A 24,708-nucleotide genomic window follows, 5' to 3' on the forward strand; every position below is an offset into this window, starting at 1 on the left:
CAGGCGCGCACGTGTGTGTGCGTGTGGAAATAATAGGCCTCCAAAAGAAATGCCGAGGTATAGTGGTCAGACGATCTCTAGGGGAGGCGGCACTCGGCATGGGCCCTATTCAGTATCGTTCACGCCGATCGGTGCAATAGGTTAGCCTCGGTAGTGACGTCAATTTGAGTTTTTTATCCCAAGTGCCTATTCAGTAAGCTTCTGAGATCTGTTACCGATCGGTCTCCTGCCGGTTTTTTGACAACTGTACCGAGAGGTCTTGGACTTCGGACCGAGAGGTCTTGGACTTCGGTATGGCCCTCTCATTCTGTTCGGTATGGTCCATTTACATTTAGAATTTGTTATTTTAAACATATTCAGTGGTTTTAGCTTTGGATTTAGTGAATGTGTTACTAAAGAATCGCCAGGACGCGTCGGGTGGAAAGTGAGTTCATAAGAGACTATTTTCCTTTGTTAGAAATATGGTTTGTATTGTTGTTACTGTGAATGAAAATAACATAAAAAACCAGTTTCGGTCAGTATTCTCACAAAATACCGGTTATTTTTACGTAATTAAGAATTTTAAAAAATCAGTACATTTCAAATGGTCGGCTCTGGTTACGTATATCATATGAGTGTTAGCTGAAATTACTAGTGACTTCGCGTACTTTTTTCCGCAAATGGTTTACTTATTAATTATCGAAACGCGTTTAAAACTTTTAAGTAACAATGCAAAGGAATTTTGTGATGCCTGATAGAGGAAACCTGACAACAGCGTTTCGGTTCTCTAGGACCACTCGGCACCGCTGCCGAAATGCTTACAGAATAATGTTGGGGCTCTCCTTCGAAAACAAGACTGTTTGGTGCGCTTGCATACCGAACCGATCGGCAAACAGCTATTGTTCTATCTTGGCAGCTATGTCAAGAATTGACTTTTCCCCTGGAAGTTACTACTTCCTTGAGCGCACTTAAAACTGGAAGAGAAAATAAGGATTCCAATATTATTGTCAGGTTGCGTGTTACTTACATAATGTTGCTATGCGTAAAATGCATTGCATATTTGCAAGTTATTTATAAGAAAAGATGCACAGTGTCCTCTTATAGAATATTATAGCAAAATCATGATAATTCGTCGTACGCGAGTTAAGTTTGGTACAAGTAGGTATATGTCCAACTTTTAAGCTCTGCTTTCACTTATACAAATCCCCAGAAACTGCCATTGTCTGGAATTACTACTATATTCAGGCAGTACAGTTCAATACAGGTGTTGGCACTGAGATAGTCTTGACAGCTCTGGTCTTTCATAGGACCCTCTGTACCACAATGTTTTGGAAAATACTGTAGTAAGAAACGCAGGCCATATTTATTCTGATAGTTTTAAGGCGTTTTAGTCGATTTGTCAAAATAAAGATATGGCACTTGAAGTAAGACCAAAAATTCGGTTCACTAGGACAAGTGTTGAAGAACTAGATGCATGATGAATTAAAAAAACGCGTGTTTTGTCACTCGATGCATTTCCTCTAAACACACAGACAGCATCCATAGCGAGCGGAAGTAGAAAATGGCAACACCTTTAAATAACTTTGTATGCTGATATTGATTGTTATCTTTCGTTAAATGTGCTTTTCCGTGATTTAGGGGCCTATCAAGTTATAAAATTATAAATTGGAACGGTCTTGAGGGCATAAAAGTATTTGTTACAATGGCGACTGGTTTCAATCTGCTTGCAGACCATCTTAACGCCATTTGCCGATGGCTGCAGACGGAGATGGTGGACGGAGTAGGTACGTACGATCTGTTGAAAGCCGAACGTCAACTGCTCAGTCGTCTTTCAACAGACGGTAACTGTAGCGTTTACTACCTCCACCTGCCACCATTGGAGAATGGCCTTCATATAAACTAAAACCGGTCATCGGTGTAATATATGTCTCTATATGATCAAGACTGTTTTAATTTTTAACTTCAAAATTTTGCACTGTGATCGCTGTTATTCCAATAATGTTTACATAAATCATGTTATAGAATGCGTCTACCAACTTTCGGCCGTTTCTCACAGTATCAGCGTGCGATCATTAGTGGATGCATCTCCCGTTAAAAATTGTTATTGTGCTAATTGTAATCTTTAATTAAAGTCCTGGTGAAATCCTTGAGTATTTGTGTCTTTTTATCATATGCTAGATAACTGCTGATTAACGTGGTAGTGGTGCTGGTGGTGGTAAGTTCTTGTGGGACCAGACTTCTTAGGCCATCGGTCCCTTGGCTTAAACACACTTGATGTAACTGAAAACAACGTATGCTGAGAACAACACACACACCCACGCCCGAGGGAAGACTCGAACCTCCTCCCGCTGAGGACAACACACACACTCACGCCCGAGGGAAGACTCGAACCTCCGACAGTGGGAGGCGGGCGAACCGTGGCAAGGCGCCCAAGACCACGCGGCTACACCGCGCGGTGCTCATTAATATAATGGGCTTTATTCGCATGCTAGATTAAAAACTTATATATGCTGTCATGAAGTTACTAGCTGGCAATAATCAACAAATTATCTTCAGCTTCCTGCTACTAACAGCAAGGAAGATTGCCATCCCTCACCTGCGGAACAAATGAAAAGATTCCGTTACGGCTTACAGCGACCTACACTGGAGAAACTTTTTCAAATCACGTACATTTGCTTGGCTTTCAAATTACGTTGCTTTCCTGTACTTTTGATGTCTGCAGGACTTATTGGCTTACCGGACAAAGTTTCCCTTTGGACTTGAGGGCGCAGTAATTGCTACAAACAGAGCTCTAATCTGGGTCTGTTGTGCGTCACGCTCGTGTAATTCGCCGGCTCGGCTCGCAGAGACAATCTCGTTGGAGCCGTTCCTCCATTTGGGGATGCAGCGCTCTCTCTGAGACTTTATTGTCTGGCAGACCGCCTGACTTGGCCGACATCGGCCAGCATCTCGCTTCTTCTTTTTTATTTGCCGCGCTGCGCGAGGAGCGGCCGAGGAAAATATTTGACGTCTGGCGACTTCTGCGGCGCCGTGTTTACAAGGCGCGCGCATTGTTTGATCGAACCACGCGTGGACCTTTGTGGGCCGTTAATTGCGGCCGCTGCGGGGCACGGCTTTTTATCTCCATTGTCTGCGTTCGCACAAAACGGACTTCCTCGCCGTTTGAACACAACTAGAGCCAGCACAGCCGAATCGCTGCCCTCGAGGTCTCCGGGTAGTGTAATCACACTCTTTCTCTCTCTCTCTCTCTCTCTCTCTTCTAACGATTACAAATAGCATTGCAATTTCTACACCTACAGCTATAAACTAACGTTGTGACTGGCGTTTCAGCGAATCGAGTGGTAGAGGCCAGTCGCTAGCCAATTGTAGTTCTTTCTCGGGAGCAACGTCCTCGCTGTGTTGTCTGTTTTGCAGGTTCTAATGCAATAAAAACATACGATACCAGAGGGTATCGATGTCTTCAGTTATTTAAAAATGACTTCATATAAGTACATGTTCCTAAAAACTTTTTATTTCATGATTGAATGTTCTTTGAATTAATGTTGAAGCGTTTTACTTAAAATTTTGTCTTCATTTTTCAAAGTTGTACCATCGATTGCTACCGTCAAAGATGTAAACTCTTTGGCTTATATGATATATCTCGGCCCTTCGTCGTTGTGCACAACCTAGGCGGTAGCGTGGTTGTAAATGGACTGTCTCGGCAAGAGAGTTGGTAGATGGAGCTGCCATACCTTTATAGAAGTGCTGAGCGTAGATGTTTTCTTTGTCGTTCTGAGTGTGAAATGTTGCCGAATGTAATTATTTCAAAGTTTAGATACGATTTCATTCTATATCTTTGTAAGTCACTTGAATATCACAATGCTTTCGTCAGTTAATGTTTCTTCGTACGTAAAGAGGATCAGCGGCCAGCATCGTGCCCGCTGAAGACAAAAATGGCTCTGCGCACTATGGGACGTAACATCTGAGGTCATCAGCCCTCTACTGAAGACAACTAGATCACCAGCTAAATAATAACTTATGATTTTACATAGATGTGGATGCGCGATTCGATGCCACTTACTCCGAAATAAAGATCAACTTATGGTTCGAAGAGAGACCCTTGAATTTATATTGTAGAGGAGCATTACGAAGCATATGCCGAGCCTTATCTGGCGTGGCTGTCTGCGCACCGGCGACACAGTACTCTTGCCCCTTTCTGCAGTCTGTCAGTCGCAAAGTTATTTTAAACGGAGTATACCTACCTACTGTGCAAGACGGTACAGTTTATCTTTTGTTGCTTCCGTAGTGCTGGAATAACTACGGACGTCACTTGCTAATTGTTTTATGATGTCACTTGCTAAATGTTTTATGACGCAGAGTAAAGAATAGGGCAGACCCAAGTGTAGTGACCCCCGGGATAGTGTGGAACACCTGTAAAATCTCGCAGGTCGGTGGCATTCAGTATAAATATCTAGAGAGTGAGCATTTGGATGCGTAGAACGAGAAATCTGTCCGCAACATCTGCTGGTGCTCAAGTCACGTGATATTGGGACGGCGCATGTTAGTTCGCGTATTTTGAGAGTTATTATTTCGCTAGATGAACATAGCACGAATGCGTAAACACTGACTGGCCGCTTAAACGCACTTTTAAATTTGTCTAGCATTTCTCTCGTAAACACATGGGAAGGGAAAAAAATCACAGAAATTTCCTCTATAATACATTATAATACCGCGTCTTGATATTTTTAAACATATAAAGCGCCTCACATCAATATGATATTTATTGTATGTACCTATGAAAAGTAACTTGTCCTCCTTACACGTACTTCTCTTTATATCCGTAGCAACAACAATACTGCGCCCTAGCTGTTATTACTACTAAAACGTGTAGAAACGTATGTAAAAATAGGTGAATACGTGAAATATTAAAAGATTCGCTGTTAGCACAATTTGCAGACAAGCAGCGACGTTCCATTACCACATGACTAGTACGATTTGATGTTGAGGACATGCGCAGTTGGCTATGCTCACTCAATAGATATTTATACTCTATCGTATATGCTGCTATCTCTCGGTGGAATTTTATACTATGCCCTGCTTATGTTTCAAGCGTCAGTAGATTGTGCGGCGGGATAATTTGTTGGGTTGTTTTGAAGATAAGTCACCTCCAGGTTTCGAGATTTAAAAATGTGCTAGGAATCTTGTTGCCGTCTACTTCTAGCCTGAGAGCGTCTGGGGCAATATGGTCCTAGTTTCTTCAAAGGGATCGCTTTGCCCCGATCATATTCAAACGTATCACTCAAGTTTTCTCCTGCAGATGGCTAGAAATCGACCTCGCAAGTCTTCACAACAGTGCTGAAGTCCATTAAAATGCTGCAGGCTATTAAAGCAGTGAGAAGTGGCGAGATGGGCTGCAAGAAAGCAAGTAAAATATTTATTATTCCCAGTAAGACATTGAAGAGACGAGCCAACAACTTAAATCAAGACGCATCTGGAAACTAAAAAGTCTTTGGTTCAAACGACCTGTTTTCACCCCCGAACGAAGGAACTAAAAGGTTTTATTTTGAAAATGGAAACATTGTTCTTTGGCTTTACAGTTCGAGACGTCGGGAGTTTTGCTATTCAGACAAAATGAAACTTCATTTCAACAAAGAATCAGGTCTTGCTGGAGAAACCTGCTTCTGCGGATCCAACAGTCATTACCCAGAACTGAGAAACCGTTTTTATTAATTAATCGGACTCTTTCCTTCGTCCACCATTCACTTCATGTCGCGATCGGACTTCATGTAAATGTGTTCAGTTTTTATCATTGACGATGTATGTAACTGGATAGTACGGAGTTAACCCAGGCTTTATCCATGTTTAAAGCAAGCTACCATTCATTAAGATAATGACTTGGGAATTGAACTTTCCCACAGCTTCTTCAAGCAATAATCTGGTAGCAATGCCCGCAGTGTCTCATAAATCATTCACGTACCCAGAGAAGCAAGATAGTATCACTCTCGTCTTCCTTTTGTTCTAAGGTTATTTAGGTTTAAGTAGTTCCAAGTTCTAGAGGACTGATTACCTCAGCAGTTAAGTCCCATAGTGCTCAGAGCCATTTGAACTTTTTTTATTTTTTATTATTATTTTTTTTACAGGCCTTTGCGCGCAAATTCAAGAGGCCCGCCAAATACGTTAGAGTCACTTATTCTCATAGCGTAGATGACAGTGCACAGGCTGTTCAGCCTTAAATCCGTACTAATGTCCCATGTCCAATTTTCGTATCGCTGTAATGTTCGGTTTTATGAAACCAAAATGAGAACGAAGTTTCTCGCCATCGTCTCTGGCAGGGCGCTTGAATTTGCGCGCGCAACGGCTTGAAAGACTAACTTCAATGTTAATTAACTATGAGACATTTATCAGCACAATCGGCAACAACCTTACAAGCTTTCCACACTGTTTCTGACCACACTGCATATTAAATGTCGGCATTACAGGAATTTATTCTCCTCCTCACATAAGGTATTGGGCGCTATCGAATTATCCCAGGCACTTCCATACTTCAGCTGGTCCTCTGTATCTTCATCTTTCATAATCAGTCGTCAGCGATGTACAGCCTCGAACGCATTTTGAAGTGAGCTGTTGACCTACATCTGAGATTTGCAATTTATCGTGTGTGAAAATAGTTACCTGCTTTTTCTGTGACTGTTGATTTTTTTATTATATCGATTTCTGCATAAAGGCTCCAAGTTTTCAGATAACTTCATTATTTTGTTGTGAATGTTCCAGTAAGTTCCAACTGGGCATATTTGGGAATCAATCTGATTTATTTGCATTTTTTCTTTCTTTGTTTATAACATGACACGAACTTCACATCCAAGATTGCAGACTGACCGCTTAACATGACACGAACTTCACATCCAAGATTGCAGACTGACCGCTGTTTGCAAAATTTCATTTCATATATGTTTATAGTATAAATGAATAAGGTTTTCGTAAATAAAATCACGTTTACAGACATATCCTTTCAATATTGTACCTTGTAGACCATCACATAGCTGCTCAGCCATACGTAACTGTAACCAATATAATATTCGACCTGTCGTTGTTTGGGTAATAAATGAAAATACGAGGCGTGTTTATTAAGTAAGTATCGTTTTAAAATTAAAAAAGACGTGCTAAGATATCTCAGTAGTTTTATTTTTACATGAAAGCCTGTACCTTAACCTACTTTTCTTCATAAATTCCGTCAATGTTGAGGGACCTCTCATAACGTTGTACCAGTTTTTGAATACCCTCCTCATAGAAGTCTGCCGCCTGAAGGCTTCTTAACCACTGCATCACCACTATTTTGACTTCGTCATCGTCTTTAAGACGCTGACCGCCCAGGTGTTTCTTCAGGTGCTGGAACAGACGGTAGTCACTGGGCGCAAGATCGGGGCTGTACGGAGGATGATCTAGAGTTTCCCATCGAAAAGATGTGATGAGATGTTTGGTCTGATTCGCCACATGCGGACGGGCATTGTCTTGCAGCAAAACGATGCCCTTGCTCAACTTGCATGGACTGTTTCTTTGATTCTGGTGTGAAGCAGGCCACCCATGTTTTATCGCCCGTAACAATTTGGCTTCAGAAATCATCACCGTCGTTGTGGTACCGCTGAAGGAAAGTCAATGCACTTCCTAAACGTGTGGTTTTTTGCACATCCGTCAACATTTTCGGTACGCAACGTGCGCACAATTTTCGGTAATTCAAGTGCTCGGTCACAATACCATACACAACAGTCTCACCTTATTGTCCACTTCCAGCACCAAACTTTCATTAACGACCGAAGGACGCCCACTCCGTTGTTCATCATGCACATTTGTGCGGCCATCTTTAAATGCTCTCACCCATTTTCTTACCATTCCATCACTCATAATGTTTTTTCCGTATACTGCACAGATCTCACGATGAATATCGATCGCTTTTAGGCCTTTAGCACTATGAAATAACTGCCCGTACTTCACAGTCGGCGAGACTCACGATTATTGGAGCCATCTTAAACACTCAGTACACCACGTAAACAAGGAAGAATTAGACTGTAATGGCGTCAGTGCGTAGATTAAGGTACAGGCTTTCATGTAAAAATAAAATTAGCCGGCCGTTATGGCCGAGCGGTTCTAGGCGCTTCAGTCTGGAACCGCGCTACCGCTACGGTCGCAGGTTCGAATCCTGCCTCGGGATGGATGTGTGTGATGTCCTTAGGGTAGTTAGGTTTAAGTAATTCTAAGTTCTAGGGGCCTGATGACCTCAGATGTTAAGTCCCATAGTGCTCAGAGCCATTTGAACCCTTTTTAAAAAATTAAAATTATTGGGATATATTAGCCAGTCTTTTTTTTTAATTTCAAAACGGTACTTACTTAAAAAACACACCACGTAATTTGTTTGTTTGAAATGCTAGTCAGAGACTTGCAAAAACGAGGTATCATTTTAGAATGACGGTATGAATAAGGGGTTGTAATTTGCAGAAAATTGGCATTAGTTGCGAGTCAGTTTTGGTCGAGAATTCCTGTGGAACGGTCACGCAGGAGCAGGAATGAGGCCTGGAGGGCGACGTTTTGTTCGGTGTCCGGTCGTTCTGTCTCCCATGACGAGCGTAGCGTGGCCGCGTGCGTGCGTGTCCCGCCGCCTGCAATTACAGGCTTGCGGGGATACGTAGCGTGTCCTCCACCAGGCGGCTTCATGTTTTGTCGCAATAGGCCCTGCACTTTACGCGGCTGCCTTTCTTAAAGCAGTCCTCACCCGACAGAGAGGTGTAGCCACTAAAACGTCACTCCGCTTTGTTTACACGAGCGCCCCGTGTCGAGTTCCACCCTTCACACTCCTCCTGCTAGGTTCCCTGTCGTACTGTGTATTTGTTTCGGGTCTTACACGGAGGCGGAGAGTGTAAACGGCGCTGTTTTCACCGAAATGTGTCTGTTGAAGGCCTGAAATATTTAGTTGCACATCTCCACAGTATATAACTGTGTTGGAGATGGGCAGAGTAAATCCTGTCCTTTTGAGGTAGTTCGGTGATCTAGTTCAAATGTACTACATAGTTCATTTTTAGTGTCATAATAGAACTAAATAAGACCGCTTATAAAACCCCTAAACTAAAAAAAAAGTGCTTACATAAACTGCTTGAAGTTTAGGAACGAACCCATTGTGCACATTGCGAAAAACTTGCAACGTATTTGTTAGAATGAGCGGAGCGCTTTCAGTTTTAATCTTTACCTTAGTAAGTGATCAGTACGAAGTAAAATGCTTGTGTTGTCGATACTGGGCAAATTGTCAAAATTCTTTCCCCGCATTGCTCCTCTCCCTGTGGAGATGAACAGTGTCCCGACCGTGTATACTTAGTGATTACGTTGACCACTCACAAACCAAAAGTTTCGCAGCTCTCTCCTGGGTGTTTTGTATATACTGCTTGGTGGTAAAGTTCCACCAATATGTGCTGATTGGCGCCATGTGCCATGTAGTGCCGATTTTCTTGCGCAACAATTGCCGAACCTGTTGCGTCTTATATTTATATATGAAGAAGTGTGTTCACACCAAGTCGTGCCAAATCCACAATGCTTAGCTGCAAAGGGATCGGTGTTTGCAACCATATCATGTATGTTGTTCTATTGATTCTCGAAACAGACCACAAGTTAGATTTTTGTTTTCAGGTATATATCTGCCACTATATTACGATTTCTGGGGTCATGTGCGTGAGAAGATTTCTCTGTTTTGTTACCCTATGATTACAGATACATAGTTTATTAAACAGTATTGGCACCAAAGACAGTGTGAAACTACGGAATACATACATGAATCATGGGTATATAGACGAAGGCGCATTTGTAGTTGTTAATGTGCCTACAACTGATAAAAAAGAATGTCAGTCATATATTGCCCAAATTGCAAACTGTTGTGATTCCCGCAGTGATTCAGCTACAACATATAATGTCAATTATCTCCGGATACAAAGAAAGCAGTTTAGCGATAAGTGACAGATAGTCTCGATAAATGCAGAAGAAGTAACCTTAATTCTAGCTGTAAGAGATGTTTTGTAACGAGGATTAAGGTCCAAGATGAATGAAATTGACGATACTATGCTCATCTAAATTTGGAGCCACGCGTATGGTACTTCATCTTAGTACCTTTCATTAATTTATAGTTTAGATGGTGCATCATATTGACATATAATGTCAATTATCTCCGGGTACAAAGAAAGCAGTTTAGCGATAAGTGACAGATAGTCTCGATAAATGCAGAAGAAGTAACCTTAATTCTAGCTGTAAGACATGTTTTGTAACGAGGATTTAAGTCCAAGATGAATGAAATTGAAGATACTATGCTCATCTAAATTTGGAGCCACGCGTATGGTACATCATCTTAGTACCTTTCATTAATTTATAGTTTAGATGGTGCATCACAGTGTTCGATTTATGTACCGAATTAGGTTTTTTATTTTATGAGCTTAATAAAGCTCTTAAGAAAACAATAGATCAATGTATTTATTTCAAAGTTCATCGTGTTTTTGAAATATTTACTACAAATGGAGTAGTAGCTGACAGTTGTCAAAGTATAGGCCAGTCAATGTATCCTCAAATCCATGCTAACTTCGACCACTTAATTTTTTTCCATTACTTCCTCTGCATTTAAGAAAATATGTTGTACCAATTAGTATGTAATATACAAGACCCAATGTACACCAACAGAAATACCACAGAAGTTTAAAAATTATTTAAATAATCACATTTGAAACTGATAATCGGTCGAAGTATACCTAGTTTAGGGCAACATGGTGGACGTACTGTAATCCCATGCCATTGTTTGGTCGTACTTTCAAGTGAGTTATTGGTGTTTCATAAGCTATTAAATTCGTTGCTAACATGTCTGGGAGAAAGAGCAAGTTCACTAAAGAAATGCAAGAAAAAGTATCCAAGTTTTAGACTTCACCAGACTAGACTTGAACGCGAATGTAGGGTCTGGAGTATAATTTTAAACCTGTTAATTGCAAAGAATCCACAGCTACCCGATGAATGATGAACAACCATTGAGAAACACGTGCTCTACGGAAATGTATCTTTAAAGCTCTGCGTTTTGGCCAGCTGTAGTGACGTCATCGGGTGCGGTGCGGAAGGGTATGTAGTCAGCACATTGTTCTATCGGTCGTTGTGAGGTTTCTTGAGTTTGGAACCGCTACTGATCGGTCGATTATTTCCCCAGTTGGCCTCACGAGGCTGAGTGAGCACCCCTTACCAGTCATCCTACCAAAGAAAAGTCCCTGACAGTACCTGGAATCGAACCGGGGTCAGCGGGCGGGAAAAGTATTCTTGGCCTACGGTTAAACAGGAGCAAATGACACGAAACGAATAATAATGCACTGTGATGGTTTCTAAACATATAAATACAGCGTATCTACTGGTTCTTCAGGTTTTCTTGACCCTCAAGCCTTATAGTTCTGATTCATAGTTGTCGGTTGAAATCGGAAGACTTGGTGCTGCATGCAGTTACTGCCAACCATGCGATGAAAGAGCAATTGTGTTGTTACAAGAGATCCCATTAGATAAATACCGAACTGGTATCCACGTTCCGCCACAGATACACCTAACGTAAACGTTCATAAGCATTCTCAGACTTGGACACAGGATTAACTCTAGACAGATTCCATCCTGAGAGGTAAATAAAAACCTGATGATCTTAGATGTTTAGTCTCTTCAAACCCTTAATCAGCTGCAACAGCCTTCTTAGTTGTTCCGTATGTGAGAAATGTATTGGGCTCTCTCGAGCTATTGTATCTAGTGAAATGTTGATTTTTTGGGAAAATATCTGCAGAAAGCAGCAGTGGGGAGAAAAAGGCCCAAGTTACTGAATTACACCGACGAATACAAAGAAAATGGTCATTTACAATAAGAAAACCACTCCACGGCCATAAATGGTAAGATTGAGATGCATCTTGAGAACATGGTAACAATTAAAACAGTACGATGATAACTGTGTAAAAAGATTCGTAGTAGAACAACTATTGACAAACCTCTATTGACAAACCTCTCGTAATCAGATGAATCCAAAGAAATGCCTTTGGTGGTTCAAGAAGCATGAAACTTCGATTACGGACCAACGGAAATATTTAATGTCGTCCATCGAGCCCACTTTTGTACAATCTCTTGTGTTGGTCTCCCGTTGCGCAGTCAGAGATCTTTCGAACACATTTTACTAACGCCAGGACCATGGTTCAACTTTTATAGAATATATAAAAAGTACCACAGTATGCAAATTTACAATTATAAATAAAAATTCAACGTTATCATTAATTAAATTTAGATATTGAATGTAGCCGCTCCTGTTAGGGTTATTAATATATTTATTGCGTTGAAATTTCTACGTTTTGTCATTTTCAAGCATAGTGGGACGTTAAGTCGGACATGCAGGAACATACGAGGGGCGTCCACTAAGTAAGTTTCCTTATTTTATAAAAAGATAATGTACCATTTATAATCGTGAAAACATTTTATTTTTTGCTCTCAGTTTTCTTTCTAGTCGCCATGTTTTTTTCAAGCATTTTTGGTGACGTGACACAAGCTTTTCCAAACCAGCGTTGTACAAGTCGGATATTATGCTCGTAACCAGTTGTTCGCTGCTGATGTGACTTCGTCATCAGTGCTGGAGTGCGTACCTCCAAGAAGCCCTTTGAGTTGGGGGAACATGTGAAAATCACTTACGGCAAGATCTGGTGAATATGGAGGATGCGGGAACACTTCGCACCTGAATCTTCCGAGCTCCGCCTGGATCATCCGGGCTGTATGAGGCCGAGCATTGTCCTGAAGAAAGACAGCTTTGCGAGACAAAAGTCCAGGACGTTTTCTTTCCATTGGAGCTCGCAGATTGCTCAAGACATCACAGAATCTCTCTGCATGTTGGCGTTGCGGGAAAGGAAGGAACGAACAAAACACCATGACAATCCCAAAAGATAGTTGCCATGCGGAGTGTGCGCTGATATGAAGCTTCATGGCAAATTAAAACTGTGTGCCGGACCGAGACTCGAATTCGGGACCTTTGCCTTTCGCGGGCAAGTGCTCTACCATCTGAGCTACCCAAGCACGACTCACGCCTCGTCCTCGCAGCTTTACTTCTGCCAGTATCTCGTCTCCTACCTTCCAAATTTTACAAAAGCTCTCCTGCGAACCTTGCAGAACTAGCACTCCTGAAAGAAAGGATATTGTGGAGACATGGCTTAGCCACAGCCTGGGGGATGTTTCCAGAATGAGAGTTTCACTCTGCAGCGGAGTGTGCGCTGATTTGAAACTTCCTGGCAGATTAAAACTGTGTGCCGGACCGAGACTCGAACTCGGGACCTTTGCCTTTCGCGGGCAAATGCTCTACCGCCTGCGCTACCCAAGCACAACTCACGACCCGTCCTCACAGCTTCAATTCTGCCAGTACCTCGTCTCCTACCCTCCAAACTTTCTCTTCCAGGAGTGCTAGTTCCGCAAGGTTGCTTAGGGGCCGATGACCTGAGTGGTTTGGTCCCTTAAGACCTTACCACAAATTTCCAATTTCCAGAAGGTGGCGTACGGCCGTCGCATTGAACGGACATTATGTTGAAATATATGGTTTTGTAGCCAAAAGAGTGGAGAATAAGATGGTGGAATGGAATCCAACCTACTTTCAGAAAAAAAAACTGTATTGCGTTACTCAGTAAACGCTCCTCGTATTTTTAACAGTCATAAGCGGAGTCGGTTCATTCAGTAACAACATTAAGGGGGGAAAAACTGAAGGTTTCTTGTTCTTGTACTTCCTTTTTTTAAACTCATTGCGGAGGCTTTGTTCTGTCATCTGGTAACAATTCCAATGATTAACCCATGTGGGTTGCTCGCAGAAAATTAACGTAATCAAAATATCTTGAATGTTTTAAGTTTATCACTTTGATTGCAGAATGCATGTGGTAGATTAGTAAGTAGAAATATTTAGGAAATGATGTGGTATATCTACAAACCTATGTATCGTCGTAGCTTATTTTCTTTGAGAGCACTGCACTTGCACTGTATAAAATTTTACCTGAGGTGCTACAGTATTTAGCATCTATTGGCTTACAAAGATATTACAAGTTTATTCGTCTTCTCATTATATCATGTCTAATGCATTTAAAATAGATACAAAAACTTTAAACCTCCATTTTTCATATGAGAGGGAAATTATATTCTTATATATATAGTGTTGATGAGAATATAATCATATGAAGTAGTTCGAAAATTTGAAATTAGGCTATTTTAGCGTGTAAATGTTATAGTGACGGTCTGGGAACTGCAACCTTTGCTGCCACAGATTCGTTGGCGGCTTCTTCGTCGACCATCGTCTGTCCAGGCGGCAGTCGAGTCGGCTCCCACCGGTAGCGGCGACCTTGGGCGAGATTGTGCACGGCCGGTGCTGTATTTGGAAGGCTGGGCTTTTTGCTGCAGGCCGCTATCTAGCCCTAATACGGCCTCCACGACACCGTGTCCGCCTCCTCGCGACCCTTTTGTCTTCTAATTCCTTTGTCTCTACAAATTTAAATTGCGCTCTGTGGCCCATGGAGGTCCCTTACCACGCGTCAAGTGCGTGGGAACGTAGCTTTCGTGAGAGCTGTCTTATGGCTGCCGCCCTGGTTCCCTCAGTTACCGGCGCCAGGTGTCAAACATCTCCAGGTAACCCGGGGTGGAAACTGCACTAATATGTGTAATAACAGACACGGTGAATCTGAAAGAAATTAGTTTTAAATATATTGTTTCGACTGTCGCTCAAACTGCTATCGATTGGTTTAGTTTATAATCGACACCCGTTAATGCGCGCATATTGTAGGATCGGCCGTATAAGGTGGTAATAGAAAATATTGCTTTTTCGGGATAGGGAAACCGAAACGTACTTAAAATGCTGAAACAATTAGCCATTAACTTAATAATACAAATATCTATTATCGGTCATTAATTACAGTATTGCGTGTTTATGTATTACAATAAAGGTATAAGATCGATGCAGCACCTCACACATCAAAAACATCACGAATACATGGGTAATACACGAAAAATTCGCTTTAAAATCGGAGTGGAGTAGTTCACCGAAGACTTCATGTGAATTATGCTGATATATAAGAAGAAAATCGTGCTTGACAGCAGAAAAAAATACTTTTATTAAAAAAAATGTTTTTAGAATCGGAGGCTTTCACTGGCCATTTGTAATGGATAAAAGAAAACATACAATTATTATTACCTCCTGTGGCAAACTACAGAAGCCAGTAATTTGACCTTCTCCTATAATCTGAAATCTTTCATTTTCCCAAAAGATAATAAGCTTCGCACATTTTGTTTGATGGCTCGCCAAGGATATCTGCGCATTGTGGAACTGAGCAATTCGGAACACCTTCCACAAAATCCGATGCGACTACCCAAGTTGATAGACATCGCTCAGCAGTCGGCAAATATGCTGGCCATGTGCACGTCAGATCGACGTCACGTGTCAGTAAAGTTCGGGTGACAGTAGGTTCGTTCCAGGTTAGCCGGCACGGTTGCTCAGTGTGTTCGGTCCTGTAACAAAAAAAAAAAAAAAAAAAAAAAACTGAGTAACGGGGGAAAAAAGGTGTTGTTGCAACCACGCGAATGCCTTCAACGCAGGCATCCTCCCAGTTTCCGTGGTGTGTGACTGTGTGAAAACTGTTCGGAGTTGCGGTCAATGGACGGTTGCAGCAAGTTTCGGCGGATCTGACGAGTTTCTTCTCACTGGTTCCAAAGAGATGAGCGTGCGCATGTTCAGAGCTTCTTGTGTTGTCTCGTAGCATTCTCGTTTAAGGTAAGAAGTTCTATGTTCCTGCTAATCTTTTAAAGGAGCTGTATATCTCAAACTTGGGTTTTCTGTAGAAATGTGATGCACATAAACAGCCTGCGGTATCAAAAGTAAAAGGATACCATTATCTTATAACGTCAACTACAAAATGAATAAATTGGCCTCTTCCATACCAAGATCCAATCGCAATAGACAATAGTTGAGGGTCACATACTATACTAATTGTTACAAATGACGCGGGCTCATTAAGTTAGGATGTGACATTGGTAGAAATTAACATGCTATGCTTTTACACATATCTTAGTCAAATTAAACTGCATACCAGATTCTTAAACACTCCCTACCAACAAAACCAACGATAATTTTCTTCAAATTAGATAATTTTTGGCATTTGTAATGTTTTGGTATTTACAAGCTTGTTGTTTATTAATATTGGTACTAATTATCTGCAGTGTATTGTCAGAAACAAAATTTGTTACCAAAATCAGTAAGAGAAACTGATCAAACTTTTTCATCATATGCATATAATCAAAATATGTAAAAGAAAACAGGATGTTGATGAGGAAAGTGGTAGCAGGGATAATTACGAATGTCTTCAATTAACAATTTGTGTCACTGGTTCTCCAAGAAGTGCCGACCACAAGTGGGAAGCGGAATCGTTGGACTCAATTTCATTCACCATTTTCGATGTTTTTTTTGAAAGCCTGTCATTCATTCATTCTTTAAATACAGTAATGAGGCACTGTACCACTCACGTATTTTTCCATGCTTCGCACTGCGAATTTCGAAAATTTCTCAGGGGTGTCATGATCAAATATTTACATTAATATTTGTGTGTCGTGCTGCCTGTCTTGCACTGCAGTCGTCTTTTTGTGGTTATAAGATACTTCGCCTTCTCCATTATGCAGAAAACAAGACACACGCAAATCATCACTCATACTGTTTACGAAATTTCACAGTGAGCGTATATTTTACTACAAAATGTGATAGGCACGTTCGGTACCCTAACCTCAAGAAGACGACACAATACACATGCAAACTAGAGATGGGTAGTTCGCGAACGAACGGGTGCAAAGGAACGGTTCACCAAGATGAACGAAAGGACCGAGGAACGAATTCCAAGGAACGATCGGTTCATAGTTCACTTCGGTCGCGGCGGTCACTTCGGCAGTTCTCGTTCCAGCCTCGGTCGCCTGCTCGTCTCAGTCTCCTAGTTAGTTCAGTATCCAGTTGTTCGTTTCGTTCACTGCGCTCGCCCATTTTACATGTCTTCTAAACTGTTCTTGCACTTGGCTCTGGGTATTCAGCGTCCACGACCGGTAATCAAAAAGTATTTTATAGTTACGTAAATTACATAAAAATCTAATAGGTACGTCTTTTCAGGTAACAAAAGGGCATATCAGCTCACTTCATTATATCGATGAACAGCAGAAGATATACTTATAACAAGGCAAGTTTTTTTTGTTAGTCACATATTTTTTGGTTTCATCGACTTGATTTAGCAACTAACTTTCAATAATTTGCTTAATTTTTATTAGTGTAAGTAAATTCAAATAAAACGATTTTCGTGTATCTTCCATATACAAAACATTAAATTTAGATTTAGAAAGGCTCTAATTATTTTTAATTTTGGTTGTTTCCAATTTGCATTACCTGCTAGTTTGGTTTCTCTGGGAAAAAAAAAAAAATGTGGGTTGTGGGTCATTTTGGCTCAGTAGGAAAAGCGGTGCCTCTCCATTTTAAAAGATATAGATTGCCATAAAATCATATTTACTTATTATCTCAAAAACATTTGTTCAGAAGGAGCTTTCAAACCAAAAACTTTATTTCTGCGAACTTAATTATTATTATTATTATTATTGCTGCATTAACTTTAATAATGTAACATAAAAATCTAATTTTTGCTAAGCGTGTGACGCAAGTATGATGAGAAAACCACATTTTATTTTCTGCTTTCATAAATTCTCTATTTCGCCTACGAACTTAGAGACAACGTGAAGTATATATGGTATAGGGCGTAAACGATTATTGTTTACAACGTAGCATAGCTATGTAGTGGAAGTCGAAACGAAGAATTTTATACATGACACTTGTGGTCTATTAAGTTGGAATCATCCACCAACAGGTTTACAAGACTACATGAGCTATAGCCCATGCGCGTCGCGTGAGACTTTCATGTTCTCTTCTCCAGCTCTCTACTCATCGTCATCGATTGTTTCGCAATTGTTGCTTGCATTAGCTTGTTATTTCTTCACTGCTTAATTATTACATGTTTGTATCTGCTCCTAACGGGCAACATATCGTCCGTGATTGGCGAGCAGTCTGTACTCGGGACCGGTTTTCCGTGCGCCACCCTATATTATTTCCCTGCGATCAGCCACACAACGCTACAGTTGGCTAAACGAGAGGTTCTGCAGAATCACAGAAATTACTTCTAAAGTGTGCAAGAATTCTGTAATGAATAAAAGCTCTATACTCCAGGGCGGGGACAAGTGCCCCCTCTTGGTGCCCTCCACCCTTGGTCACCTGCACCACTAGTTTTCAGTTTTTCTTAATAACCATGTACCAGACACAAATGAACGGTGAACGAGTAAAAATGAACCGTTCCCAAAAAAGAACGATCAGCAGTGAACTAGTTCCCAAGGATGAACGAGTTTGCCCATCTCTATTGCAAACAGCACGCAGAATACTCACGTAAATTTTTTCACTTGACAGTGAGAATGAATTCTCGAAACGCGCAGTGCTAAGCATGGAAAAAAAATACGTATCCAGTGCACTGTTCCATTATTTAAACGAGAAACATTTGCGCAACGAGAAGAGTGCTTAGGACCGAGCCTAGTAGCTTCTCCCCTCCCTCCCTGAATGGACTGCCTTTATGAGGCCGGTAGTGGGGGCAGTCTGGAGCGCGCAGCCAGCCTTGCCTGTTCGCACTTGCGTTCACGGCAGACACTCTCGCCGCAACCTCCGTGGCGACGCTTTCGGTCGATCGCGAAGCGTGAGACGCAGCTTGTACTGTCCTAAGCGCTACAGAAAACACGCTGAACTCCAGATTAAAAAAAGAAGAGGTGGTGCAGCTTCCACCAAATCGCTGCAGTCTAAGTCAGTACTGACTCCGAGTTGATGAACCGTTGCCCCCGCCGTAACTTTTGACAGAGGGCTCGAATAAAGTGTAATAGTCGCGCTGTGTCTCTTGTGTATGTCTCGCGAGTGCTGTGCAGTATTGTTTGCAATGACGCGGCGGACAGCTGTGTAGCGAAGGTGAAGTGCCCGAGGATGTCAGTGGAGAAGACTTCGCGGCTCGTGATGCTGCCATCCCTGTTGCTGTTTTTGGTGGCGCCTGGAATGTCTCTAGCTGCTGCCCCTTCTAAAGGTAGGCTTGGAAGACCACGTGCTGCTCTGTGCGGATGGCGTCTGTTCAGATCCTGCAAGGACGGAAAAGCCAATCTAAACTGTTGTTCTGTGTTCAGCTATATATATTCGTAACATCGAAAATGTCGACAAATTTACATGTAATTGTTAGATACACAGACAACCGAAACGTTAACGTAACGTAGGGTAATGTGTATGCTGCACTGCTTCAATGGCGTCGTTCCCTCGACGAAGGAAATCGGCATTTTTAACTTACTTTGCTGCTCAACTTACTCCGTTGTGTACGTAACTTCCTGTGTGTAATTTGAATGGCAAAATCTGTCTCCATATAAAAATTTGGTGACAATGAGCGAAACAGCCATTCATAACGTTTCTGTTTACAGGATAAATACCGCGTGTCTTTCACTCTGAAATAATGAAGGTCAGCCTTCCACAGGTATCTTCCGTCTACCAGCGACGTGTTAATTCAACATAAATTTTACTATCAGCAACACGAAATCCAGTGCCGGATGGTTTCCCGACTTCCCCATGTATTACGGCTGCACGATCTAATACGTGTCTCCTGTATTCAATTGGAATAACCAATGCCATACGTATTCGTAACATAGGAGCGGTAAGTGAAATCAGTGAGGAAGTTCCTCCGGTAACACTTTATTTTCAAACACCGACTGGCGAAATATTATTCTAACAGTTCGAGCATGGTGTCCACGTGTGCTACGAAATTGTGTATTCTTCGTTTCCGTAATTGCCCCGTTTTGTCGACGAAGAATATTGTTGTTTCCGATAAACATTAAGAAATGTAATTATCTCCGGAACTGCGAAACAATACTTTATCAATAACCAACATCCTTCCACATGTTTTCCCCAATGTGTTAACGATGTCTTTGTTAATCAATTCTTATTTAGTTAGGATCAATAATCGTTCCAAAAATTATCACACTATCGGTTACAGAAAGTCGTTATCTCCGACAGATTTAATATGAACGTTTAAAAACGTTTCTCCTAAAGCTTCGATCTTTACACAACCGTAGATAGCAGTGACCTGCTTTAAAACGGTGGCGTAAGAGGTTTTGTGGTAGTTATATCTTGACTATAAATGTTTTCACTGAAGAAGAAGTTGGTAACATGACTTTTAATGACAGTCTCAGGCCCTGTATATCCGCGATGTGTCAATTGAATGTGTGTGTAATTGGTAACATGTCATGGAACGCTAAAAAATAGCTTAATGCAGGAGTCCTTATACACTACTGTCTCTGGGTGCAGGTTCCAAAAATGTTCAAATGTATGTGAAATCTAACGGCACTTAACTGCTGAGGTCATCAGTCCCTAAGCGTACACACTACTTAACCGAAATCATCCTAATGACAAACATACACACCCATGCCCGAGGGAGGACTCGAACCTGCGCCGGGACCAGCCGCACAGTCCACCTGACTGCAGCGTCCAAGACCGCTCGGCTAATCCCGTGCGGCGTGCAAGTCCCGATCTTGCTTCTGCACGTTTTCCGATTTCATGTGCCGATCTTCCGCAAAGCATTTGACTCGGTCTTTTAAAACGGGTACTGACCGGTATCTTCAGCGACTTCGCTCTTCCGCGAGCATATAGAATCTCTAAGTTATAAGGGTTGCAACAAGACTGAGGTCAATTTTGACTTAATATTTGTGACCGAGGGCTTATTTGTTACAATATAATTCTGACACGGTCACTGAACCTTAGAGCTATGTTCAAAATTTATATGTACACTGGAACTTGAGTGTTTGACAGAGAATTCATAGAACCAATTTCATACTAAAGTCCAAATGGCTTTGAGCACTATGGGACTTAACGTCTGAGGGCATCAGTACCCTAGAATATAGAACTACTTAAACCTAACTAACCTAAGGACATCACACACATCCATGTCCGAGGCAGGATTCGAACCTGCGACCGTAGCGGTCGCGCCGTTCCAGACTGTAGCGCCTAGAACCGCTCGGCCACACCGGCCGGCCTCATACTAAGGATGATGGATGATACTTCTCGAGAAGGAAGTATGAAGTGACAAGTTCTGCGGAAGGTTCCAGAGAACAGTAAAGTGCCGATGGGGATTTTTGGAATTTGTTGTCGATTTAGCACGCTTCTGGTAGGGAAGGCCAGTAGCGGCGAGTGCCCGTGTCCAGGTAGCGTGTATAGCTGGCAGCGCCGCGCCGCAGCAGCCCCTGGTTTTTGTGCGCACCTCCGAAAATGCAGCGCGGTCCGGCGTGCGTCAGCGGCAGAGCGTGACGGCGGGCCAGAGGCGTGACAACAGCGCACGGCGCGGCCCGCTCACACCGGCTGCGGGCCCACGCGGGAGCTGGTGCCGCCGCCTCCTCTGTTCTGGACAGCTGGGATGCTGTAGGCGCTGGCCAGAAACTGTGCTGGCCGGGACTCGGAACTAGGTTCGTTTGAGCAGTTACCAGACAGTGCCATACAACAGCTGTACTGCGCATGCGCAGCTACGATGACGTAGGCAGCCCGTGCTTGGTGCTTGCTCTGCTCATACGCTTTTCGTCGTATTTCTGGTGGAATTTCGTGCGTGGTGGGGCATTACGTGACCATGTACAGCCAGCCCTGCGGCATGTTATTGAGAGGACATACAGAGTGGTACTTAGAACAATTGTTTTATCATATGCCATCCAGTTAAAGGATGCAAATAAGGAAGCAGTTCTTGGCAAAATATCATTTCAAAATTAGACTCCACAGCTCGAAGTACCATAACATTTTGCTATGGGGTGACTTTGACAGATTCTTTTTTAAATCGTACTCTGCAATATCGTTATGTAGCATTTCCAACAGGTTTACATCTACACAGCACTGCAAAAAACTAGTAGGATGGAATACAAATTTCTTGCAACAAAAAAATAATAATAAATAAATAAAATGAAACAGTTCCTTGTGTAGGTTACACCGGAATAAAGGACAATAAATTTCATGACTATTTCAAAATGTGTAAAAAAATTAACAAGGTTGTCTGTGAGGTAAAGAAACTGTACAAATGACTGTTTATATTCTACTGTAGGAATAAATATGAAGCCATGTGGGCAGGTAAAACGTAAAACACGGTATGCTGCCTGTCTACAATTTAGCATGGAAAGGCATTCTGTGAATTTAAGACGTAAACACAAATCAAGAAATAACTCAAGGCCTACAGGAAGTACTAGACAAGTGCCTTGTGATCTGCCACGCCAGAAGAACAAAGTGAGTAACCGTTACACATCTTTTTCGTGCAAACATCAGTCCAGCTTCCAAAGTGATATCGCCTCTTACTAGGTTTTCTCTTCTTCCACAGGATGTCCACAGCATTTACGAAAAGACTATGTAATTTCAGTATGACCTTATTGTAAAGTTGTTTTGTAATGCCATTTAACCTGAAGATGATATTTAACCCTGGAAACATGTCGCTAAATAAATAATACAATAGTTGACAAAGTTTCTGACTTGAAGCGGCAATTTAAAAAAAAAACGTTACGTAATTACTATTCGGACACCCATCATAGCAGGATTATTTCCCTTTCCTCCGTAGTTGTAATCCTCCGGGCGTCACTCAGACGTCATAAATAACTACCGAATAATTTCATGAACCGCTTGTCTTACGGCGTGACGAATAAATGAATGAAATTCTTTTTGTATCTGGAGAGACTGGAACTAATTACAAGCTGGAAGGTGCGTGTGAAACGGTTTTTTACTGAAGGGGTTTACGTTTGTCAGTTACAGCGACAGGACCGCTACGATCTTCTGCTCCACAGCGGCATTGCTGGTTTCAGCTGGCATTATTCCACCCATTGCATTCAGATACTTCCTCCAGTATTTGTGGACCATCAGATACTTATGGAATGTATTCCTTTCAATGAACTAGTTGGTGACTTGTCCCCAACATCTAAACTTTCATTCCTTCTCACATGGTTGTACAGTCTCGTATGTTTTTATCAAAATATCGTGGTGGACTAGATGATTCACAGACGGAAGACATGGAGAACAAGCCACTCAGAGAGGGATCACGTCCATTGAAGCTCTGTGATCAAGAAATGAAATTCAAGTCGATGACTGCTTCACTTCAATTCATCATCATAATAAAAGTAGTTGTTCACAGAAGGAAAGACGTTCCACAGTACTGGATACCAAAGTAATTCAGTGTTTGCGTTCGAGCTTGAACATAGGTAGTAATATTGGACCTGCTGAACAATATTAGATTAGTACGTCATAGTATAATTTGGGAAATGTATTGTGAATCGGAGACCACCCAGAAAGCAACCTGATCAGTTACGTCTGTTCACGAGGGGTGCCGTCGAAAAGCCCTTAAAAGGAGAGGGGGCAGGAGTGATTATACCTTCCTAGTGCATATCACACGATCATCTGAGCAGTCTCATTACTCGCCGTTCTTTGCATTGACTGGAGGAAGGTATGCGCACAAAACTTGGGTCTCACAAATCAGCAGTAGAGGGGAGCTGAGAGTTGCACTGCAAGTACGAACTTCTACAGATGACGCTATTTAGCGAAAGGTGACGCACCCTAAGAGTGTCAGTGGTGTTCGCATTAGGGTATACCATGGAAAACTAATTTAACGCAGACTTAACGACCGCTATGGGTCACCGTCCGGATTGGCCGAGTTCTGTTGGCAAGCTGGCTGCACTCAGCCCTTGTGACGCCAGTTGGGGAGCTACTTGATTCAGAAGTCGCGGCACCGATCACGAAAACTGAAAACGGTCGGGAGAGTGGTGTGCTGACCTTGTGCCCCTCCGTATCCGCATACGGTGACGCCTAAGGACCGAGGACGACACGGCGGCCGGTGGGTACCGTTGGCCCTTCGAGGTCTGTTCGGACGTTGTTTGTTTGTTGTTTATTATGATCGCTAATCTTAGCATCGCAGAAGTGCCACCATAGATTCCAATGGATCATCTTGAGTGACTACTCCTGCTCCTACCTCGACAAGGCGACTGTAGCGTCCGTATGCAGGAAGGGACGGAGCCGGTGCGAATTGTTAGTCGTCACATATCCCAGCAGTCTTGTGGAACGATTTTGGTGATGCTGCCTGTTTCCCCCTCCGCCCTCCTCCTTCAGCGTCTTTTGAAGCTCAGTATTTAATGGAAGTACGCTTTTCATCAAATCGCATAGCAGCGTCTTGTTTCTGTAACGCTAGAAGTATTTCTACCACAAACCCAAAATTACAATTTTTTTCGTTGCTGATGACATCGTCTTGTTACAGTATAGCTCGTTCGTTGCGTGTTTGGTCTCTTTCTTATTAATTTTTTTATGGCACTGTATGCATACGAGTTTCAGGGTTAATACTCCGGCTGACAAAAAATGAAAAGCATCTAGAACATGTGGTCGGGTGCCACTATAACTTCTTACACGTGTAGACCATCGGCGGGTATGGAAATGATTAAGCTGTAGTTCTCTGTGACAGGTAGAATAACCATCAGAGTGCGTTAGTGTTTTTAGTGTTTAATGTTGTTATCAAGTCTGCTGGGGTATAACCTAAAAGTGGCCTGAACATCGACAGATTTTTTTTTTTTTTCTCTCTAACTTCTTGGGATTTCGAGCCGTGCCCATTCAGCCATCTC

At 42.1% G+C, this 24,708-nt stretch overlaps 1 protein-coding gene across 7 annotated transcripts in view; it reads left to right on the forward strand.

The window, feature by feature from the left end:
* The window catches only part of LOC126272780 (protein sidekick), a 614,097-nt gene that overhangs the window by 184,940 nt on the left and 404,449 nt on the right, over window positions 1–24,708 (forward strand). Inside the window, exon 1 of one of the 7 annotated variants that reach the window (XM_049975972.1) lies at window positions 18,693–19,133. The exons of 4 other annotated variants lie outside the window; for them this stretch is intronic. In XM_049975972.1, the coding sequence (XP_049831929.1) occupies window positions 19,037–19,133 (97 nt within the window). In that variant the 5' untranslated portion in view covers window positions 18,693–19,036. Of the gene's footprint in view, window positions 1–18,692; window positions 19,134–24,708 lie in introns of those variants that run through there. 2 more of the 7 variants (XM_049975963.1, XM_049975929.1) reach the window with 2 other exon arrangements.

This window comes from Schistocerca gregaria, chromosome 1 (genome assembly GCF_023897955.1).
Source record: "Schistocerca gregaria isolate iqSchGreg1 chromosome 1, iqSchGreg1.2, whole genome shotgun sequence".
In the NCBI taxonomy this organism is placed as follows: Eukaryota; Metazoa; Arthropoda; class Insecta; order Orthoptera; family Acrididae; genus Schistocerca; species Schistocerca gregaria.